An 8,787-nucleotide genomic window follows, 5' to 3' on the forward strand; every position below is an offset into this window, starting at 1 on the left:
AAAGTACCAAAAGTTGCAACACTTTTCACGTATTACAATAAACAAGGTAGATGGTCCATTGCTGCAACAACAAAATTTTGTATAAAAATTTGTAAACAATGTGAAAAAATATTAAATTACTCAGCCACAATGCTATTTTTCATTGTGTTCCCGTGCTTTTTTAATGGTAATGTTAAAAAAGGAGCGAATTGTCAAGAATTGCTTCCCGATACAAATTTCTTAAAAATACAGGAGCGGAAAAACTGCGGAAATTGCAAAAACTCCAGTAGAAATGTAAAAATCAACGTATCAGCTATCATATTTAGATGCCAATGAACATGCTGCTAGTTTCTACTAGGCCAAAATTGTATGGCAGGATACAGGAGAAGAGGTTGGTATTCGAAACCATTTTTTAAAGAGAAGTGCAAGTCTTGCTAGATTTCGGAGTACGGGAACGCATTTTTAGCACTAAACGGGGAAAATACAGCAAGTGGTAATATTTTGCATGTTCTGAACACACCTTTAATTTATCAAAATTAATTATAATGATGTCTCAACGATAAAATCATTCGTTATTTTTTTATTTGTTAGTACTATATACAATTAATAAAATATATAGATAATTTTACGATAATTTTCGAAATAAAGTTGTAAAGTTCTATATTGTCGTATATTTTTGATGATTAATAAAATTTACAACAACTTGTTTATAAAATTCATGTTCGATCAGCTGCGCATATGCATCTACCTTGATTATTGTGATATGTTTGAAATCAACAACAAATAAGTGTAAACATCGGGGTGTATTTCAGGATTTCGTGAAATCCAGTGGATTTTGGAGCGCTAGTGTAAACTTGGCATTATAATTGGGCCATGGTGTATGCAAACCATTTTGCTGGGTTATATGCTGTTTATACTATAGCTTTTTGCAGGGTTAACCCTCATTATCAGGATTTATGTGCTTAATCCGGTCAACTTCATCAAGATTTACCACACAAAATTAAATCTTCACATGACCGGATTTGTTTGAGATCCTGCACAAAATCTGGATACTAATTTCATACAACGCTGTTTTTGTACAAAAAAATGCAACTCGTTCCCCATAGTACGAAAAGTTGCAAGTGTTATCCCAAGTTATTTGTTTACATTTTGTTCCTTTGTCAAACAAAATGAAATTTTAGAATATTGGATTAAAAATAAAAATTGGGATAAATTCGCAAAATGGTAAGTAAATATTGATTTGAATAACAACATAAAGTAACAATTCCATTTTTTTTCAGGGAAAGTCTACGCATAACATAAAAGAAAGTTGTCAACAACCAGCAGAAATAATAAGGACCCACAGTTTTTGCATAATTCTACAAAAACATTACATGCCATATCCATACATATCAGTAGAGGACTGAACCAAAACAGGCCGAACGACGTGGCTGTTGAGGATATAACCGAGCTGAGGATATATTATAATTATATTTGTGTACGCAAGTCATTTGTAGAATTTAGAAACAAGAAGTCCAAAACCAGTAGAGTGAAACAGGAAGCTCCCAAAGGCTGGGTAATATCTCCGAAACTATTTGTCCTCTACCTTTCCGAAATTCCACATGTTTGCACAATCTTGGCTTCGGGTCCTATTGATGATGACATATGTGATAGGTTAAAAGTTTACATAGCTTAACGAAATCCGCTGTTCACCACTTCGACGACTGAAATGAGTTCCACTGAACATATTGGTCGATGGTGTCCTGATTTCGACCACTAACTACCCCAACATATTTGCTGTAACGTCCGATATCATGTATAAGCCCTCCGCGCACGCCACAGCAATTTGCGATAGGATCAAAAGAAGGAACAAGGTACTGAAGAAAGAAAAATTGTTGACCTCTTACAAAGCATCAGCATTATGCTTGGGTGTTATCAAAGTGAGCATCCCCGTCAGGATTTAATGGACAGGCTTGTTCCTCCCAGGCACGTCAGGAAAGATCTTCTAGATCATGAGGTCCAAGGTGCAAATGGAACTTCTATATCAACGAGCCTAACAGGCATGCTTGGAGAGCATTCATATTGATGCAGTCGCGCAGGCAGTATAGAGATGCAGCGTGAAGGCCATACTTCGGGACCATCCCGTATCCATCGCGGCAGAAGAACGCTAGCGATGCAGCTGCCTCAATTCGTATGAGGCATGAATTGATGACACGATACCCAAAACATGCCCTGCATGTGGGCTGGGGCCACACTTCATTTGTTTAACTACCCAACAAACTCCACTCACCTGTCTCTTGGTTCTTTATGGACGCACCAGTTCAGTTCAACCTTTCCGATCGGAATCTGTGACATGCCTCTCTCTATCTACAGCTAACATTTGAAATAAATAAATATTTTTTCAATGAGACTATATTTTTCCGTTTTTTATTATTTATAGCAAAAGAGATAAATGTAAAAAGATGAGATTTAGATGCTGATGTTATTAATACCGCTTTAGTATAGATTATCTAGGCGTCATCAACGTCCAACAATCCATGTCCTGTCTCGTATCTTCCGAAACGTCAGTTGCTTTGTATTCATGCATCAAACTAGGGGCTTTTAGATCGAGTTCCATACTAGAGTAATTTTATGAAATTGGAGTAGTGGGGAACTCCTAGTTTCATGCACGAATACAAAGCAACTGACGTTTCGGAAGTCAGCCAGTCTTACACACATAGCTATTTTCTCAAAGAGTGAGAAGTCCTTTTGCCCTTGATCAGCTTGCGCAGTGTAGTATGGTTTTTATTGACCAATATGACACCATTTTATATCAAAACTAATGTTGTTGATGGTGATAAAATTGAAGATGCAATAGGTAAACCCCAGATGCATTGAATATACACCGTTGTAGGTAGCAATCTTTAAAATGTAAACCAAAATGGTTTATTAAAGTGGGTCCTGCAGCAAACGGAAAATACCAAGTTTATGGAAAACCTCAAAAAATTAGATAGATTTACGAACTCCAGTGGATTTCAAATATCAAATTCATAGCGTATTCGTCAAGTGAAACCCAATGGGTTTATGACAACGGTTTGACATATATGCAATGGAATAGACATTTAAAATTTAGCGAATTTCATGAATCAAACGTATTATAAGCTACTAACGGAAGAGAGTTTTCCATCAACTGAGTACTTCCCTTTACTGCAGGGTTACATTAGCTGACTATTTTTTTTTTCTTTTTAAAGATTTTTGCCTATTAAGTTCAAACGGAGTTTATTCAATGCAATCCTCTGTGTTGATCTGTGGCATCTTCAACATCGCTTCTACTGGTTTATAATCTAGTTTGGAAAAGTCTTCTTTCCATAATCCTTGTACACTCTTCCTCTTTATTCCGACTCCAGTTAATTTCTCCCTTGATCTTGCGTGAGTTACTTATTGCTGTTACTGAATGAATAGTAGCTCCATATGCCGCACACTTTGTTCGGTCTGGTCATCGGTTCTTTGCGAATTTTGCATGCATGGACAATAGAATATGATGCAGCTCTTTTGTGCGAAGCTTTGCTGCAAGATGGTAGTAATCTCTGTCGTACTTCCATTTATCATATTATATTTCATTTCTTGTGAATAGCTGATAGCTGCGGCCATATGGTATTACATTCTGGTGCTGACAAAAACTTTGTTTTCCGAGAATTTTCCAATAGTTGACCCAAAGATATTCATTCAATATTGGCAATAGTAGAGTCTAGAACAGTTTCAATTTCTTGGTCACAACTAGGGTTATATCCTCTTTCAGGAAACTCACAAAATGTTTCTTTGGTATGTTCGTCTTTTTATTCGGCTATGGCTTGGACGATAGTCTATTATCCAACATCTTCTATTTGGAGACGAATAAATGGTAGGTATGAATCACATTTACGCATTCTTTTAGATGGGATTCCCGTCCTATATTTATTTTCTAATTTTTCATTTATATCATTAAATTTATGAAATTTATGTTGATTTCTTTATGTTTTGCTGTTTTGTTTGTATACACAAAATCAGCTGTTTTCTGTCATTTGTATCCTCACAAAAGGTATATATAAACAGTATAGATTAACCCACTGGATCTTTTAATCCCACTGGGTTAATCTTCAATAGTATAAACGCCCTATTACACGTTCTTTACCCAATTTTTACAACACTGTTTTTGTAAACATATGGCAATATACAACTCTGTTAAATTTGGTAAACAAAATGAAGCGCGGTTGACATAAACTAGCGGAAAGTGTCACATTTGTGTAGTAGGACCATTTTGATCGGAAAACTAAAAGCACTGCAAAAAAGTCCTTGTCCGCCTAGCTAGCTCTCTGCAAAGCGACGAAAAAACTATGAGTAATAATAAAAAGAGAAAAATTGATGTACCTCTGATACCATGCAGTTGGATTGGTTGTGGATTGATGTTTCCCAACGATTGGGAATTAAATGGACACATTGAAACACATTTGGAAACGCTAAAACCACACACAAGTGGCAATTATAACTGTGTTTGGGGTGCATGTTCTTTTTCTTCTTCATGTATTACGGAAATACAACGCCATATCTACTATCATGGATACTACAATGGTTTGTTGGTCCATGGAAAAAACGAACTCGAAGCGAATCCTTCAATACCCAAATGTAATGCTGTGCCAAGAGAATGTGATAAAATACCTGATTTGCTAAATGATTTTCGTTGTGAATGGGTGGATTGTAATCGCACCTTTATATCTATAGTAGAATTTCAGGATCATATAGTTCAACATGCCTCATTCGAATATGAAATACAAAAGTCGCCAGACGACGAAAGACCAAAAATTCAATGTAATTGGAATTTTTGCAAAAAACAAATGGATAACAAATATCGCCTTATAGAACATATACGGACGCATTCGAACAAGAAACAAGTTGCCTGTTATCATTGTGGAGAATTATTTCGTACAAAAACCACCTTATTTGATCATTTACGGAGGCAACCAGAGAATAATAGTAAGTAGTAGTACATGTGTTGTAAATTGTGTGAAGGAAAATTTTGCGTAATATTTTCTTCTGCGGGGACACAACTAACAACACCACCTGCTCTTGTCATTTCTATTCTTATGTTTTTTTTTCGCTTTATTTTTTGCAGCTCAAAAATATCAATGTGCCCAATGCTCAAAATATTTTGCTACCGAAAAACTATTACGTTCTCACATGTTAAAACACGTCAATTGTTTCAAATGTACCATGTGCGATATGACCTGCTCATCAGCCAGTGCCTTAGCTACACATGTAAGATATAGACATTTAAAAGAAAAACCCTTCAAATGTGTAGAATGTGAATATAGATGCGTTCGTGAATCTGATTTAAATCAACATGTTCAGCTGGTACACAGTCAAGAGGTGCATCGCTGTGAAGAATCTGGTTGTAATTATGCTGTCAAAACATTTCAGGCTTTGCGAAAGGTAAGAAGATAAACATTTGAAGTATATCGTCACCATAAATGCCCGAAGACGCAACCCACAAAATCAAAACTTTACAGGAGAAGCAAAAAACGTTATAAAATGAAGAACTGTTTTATGGAATATAATTCTTATGAGGGCGAGTATTCGGGATATCAATCCTATACGAATGGGAGTAAAAAATGAAACCAAAACAGCGGAAACGCTTGAATTTGGGATCCGTCATTACAACAAAATCTGCAATTCCATTCCATTTTCCGAAATGTCATTTCTTGAATAGGATCGTTGTATTTGAACGTAGAAGCTTGATCCATAAAAAAACAATTTCGATTTGCGTGTGGGTTTCGTCTTCGGGCATTTTTGGTGACGATATGTTTCTGATATCAAGTAAAAATATTAGTAGTAATGAAGCAAATTGGTAGTGTAATTCGGAGCCAATGATACTTTAAAAGTACGAGAGGGAACTTTATATATACCAGATGGGAATTGGAATGTATAGAATACAATATACCCTAGTAATAGTTTTTAATTCGCGAAATATTTGCAAGTGATGAAGATATTATATAGGTTTTATAGAAGTTAAGTTTATAATGTTGGAATGTATTCATAAATTACCAAAAGTGATTAGTTGTTGGCCATTATAAGGGGTTTTCCCCTAATGAAAAAGACGAAGATTTTATAGCCGACTAAGGGTATCCTTTTTTCATATTCTCTTCCTAGACAAAGGAAATTGACTGATTTATAGACGAGCTGAAAGCAGTCTTTATTGATCATTTAAATGGAGTCTTTATAAACGAAATGAAGGGAAACTTTATAGAGGAGTTGTGAAGGGAGTCTTTATAGAGGGGTTGTAAAGGGAGTCTTTATAGACGAGTTGTGAAGGGAGTATTAATAGACGAGCTGTAAATGGCGTCTTTGTAGACGTGCTGTGATGGGAGTCGTTATATAAGAGCTGTGAAGGGGAGTCATTGTATAGACGAGCTGAAAGGAGTCTTTATAGACCATTTAAATGGAGTCTTTATAGACGAGCTGTGAAGGGAGTCATTATAAACGAGCTGAAGGGAGTCTTTATAGGAGAATTGTGTACTTATAAACGAACTGAAGGTAATCTTTAAGACGACCTGAAAGAATTCTTTAAAAAGGTGAAGTGGTAGTCGGCTGTACACCTAGTGGTAATGCGGGTTTAAATAACGAGTCTGTATTGATGTGCTGAAGGCTGTATGGTATATGAAGGATCTTTGTAGGCGAGTTAAAGAAAGTCTTTATTCAAAAGTTCGAGGGAGTATTTATAATAGAGTCTGTATTGATGTGCTGAAGGCTGTATGGTATATGAAGGATCTTTGTAGGCGAGTTAAAGAAAGTCTTTATTCATAAGTTCAAGGGAGTATTTATAAACGAGTGTCTTGGCAGAAGAAATCACGAAGGTCATTGCAGGCGAGTTGTTGGGAGTCTGTAAACATGATGAATGGATTATATATAAAATAGTTGGAGAGAGCACCGAAAGTGGACCTCTCTGCTATTATGTGGAGGAATAAGTTGTAGGGGAGTCTGTAGGTAAAAAGTTCTATTGCAGCCGAGTGGAGATAAAAAAGTTAAAATAAAACGAAAGCAGTATTTATAATCGACCTAAAGGAAGCCTCACTAAGGGATTGTACAGACTAGCCCGCGTATAGACGAGCCGAAAGAAGGTCTGAAGAAATACAGCCAATCAGGAGTGTGTGAAGTTTTGCCATATCTCCATACGATTTTTGAAGCGCAGTTTATTTTTTCTAATTGCAGCACTTCTTTGAAGTACACAAAAATACAACATTTATTTACCTCTGCCATTGTTGTGAGAAACCATTTAAAAGTGGAAAAAGTCTATCGGTGCATTTAATCAAAAAACATGATTTTCAATTGCCCTCCGGTCATCGACGTTTTACATATCGTATAGATGAAAATGGTTTTTATCGCCTCGAAACGACACGTATCGAAAGTCTAGAAGTCACAGAACAAATATTAACACCCACAACATTTGAAATATCGGAAATAACCGAAGATAGCAATTCATATGAAATTGTCTCCTTAACCAATTCACAAGATGCCGAACGTATTTTAGTATCAAGCGATAGAGGTGAAGCACGACCTGCTGGTGAGGTATTAATATCATTACCAAGTTTAGACTAAAACAATTTTGAATTTACAAACGATCCTAGTTTAAATATTTTTCCCAAAATACAATATTACTGATAGCAATAAGAAGTATTTTTCATCATATCCGGTTTCTTGTTTAGTAATAAATGAAATTACCTATATCCTCCATACACACGATACAAATATAAAAATGTTTTAATTTTTATACTTAGCCAAATGCCAACAAAGATTTCATACTATATTTAAGAATATGTATTTCTTAATCTTTTCTAGAATATAAATTAATTAATATATATTTATTTTACAAAGTTTATGCCATTTTTCTGAAAACAAAAAATATAATTATAAATCAATATTCAATGTATGTTAAGTGTTAAATCAAAATTTCCTTATAACATCGACTAAACTTAACTCATTTTGTGATGCTTTATTTTATTTTCATTTTCTTATAGAAATTGCTTAATTTAAGTTAATTCATGCTATAATAAAGTTTTGAAATGTAAATTGAGTTTTTTGAGAATTTTTATTAATTTGATGGGTGTGTGTTTCAGAAGGACATGTTCATTTTCTTTGACCTTCAAAAAAGCTAAATAACATTTGACAAAAATGACAATTTTCATTATGAAAACTATGATACATATACAAGCACAATAACCAGGGGTGTTACTCTGTATTGCGATGCGTTTGGTGTTTTGTTAGCGCAAGATATTTGCGTTAACACACGATTTTGACATATTCTTTTTTTTACAGATTGCGGCGGTGCCAGAAAGGAAATAAGAACAAAAATACTTTCGAATGGAGATACGAAAAAGTATTAGAGACGTATTTAATTTCCTTACGCATCGCATTTTTCTAACTCATCGCAAAAGGGAGTACACCAGTGCTTAAATTTTAAGATATGGGGGTTGGTTGCGTTATAAAGTATTCACAAAGCCTAAAAATATGCACCACTTTTTGTCGCAATAAGTGGATATCGTCATCGTTTTGTTGAACACATTTTTTTATTTAAATATTTAAAGGGTTTTGGTCCTTGTGAAATCGGAAAAAACGGCCGTGAAGCAGATTGAATTACATCAGTTGTGACAAATGCAAATTTTCATTTGCCAAAGAAATTTGGCAATCAAGGAAAAACGTCAATTACCGATTGAAAAACCTAGCAAAATTTATTTGAAGTTGTTCTATGTGAAGTAGTGATTGCATACAGCCCTATTCTGCATGGGAGTTGGGAATTTTTTCCCATTCCCACATTGAGTG

At 35.0% G+C, this 8,787-nt stretch overlaps 1 protein-coding gene and 1 long non-coding RNA gene across 2 annotated transcripts; both read left to right on the forward strand.

The window, feature by feature from the left end:
• Positions 1–1,119: 1,119 nt before the first annotated feature.
• On the forward strand, positions 1,120–2,373 carry LOC141399861 (uncharacterized). Its single transcript, XR_012412001.1, has 2 exons — positions 1,120–1,203; positions 1,260–2,373. It is a non-coding gene; the product is annotated as an uncharacterized lncRNA (long non-coding RNA).
• Positions 2,374–4,122: 1,749 nt separating this feature from the next.
• Hinfp (Histone H4 transcription factor) lies at positions 4,123–8,041 on the forward strand. Its single transcript, XM_073979191.1, has 3 exons — positions 4,123–4,947; positions 5,087–5,403; positions 7,180–8,041. Exons 1-3 carry the CDS (start codon positions 4,311–4,313, stop codon positions 7,564–7,566), a joined length of 1,341 nt encoding a protein of 446 aa, XP_073835292.1. The 5' UTR covers positions 4,123–4,310; the 3' UTR covers positions 7,567–8,041.
• The last annotated feature ends 746 nt before the right edge of the window (positions 8,042–8,787 follow it).

This window comes from Musca autumnalis, unplaced genomic scaffold (assembly GCF_047663935.1).
Source record: "Musca autumnalis isolate F117 unplaced genomic scaffold, ASM4766393v1 scaffold_3, whole genome shotgun sequence".
NCBI lineage: Eukaryota > Metazoa > Arthropoda > Insecta > Diptera > Muscidae > Musca > Musca autumnalis.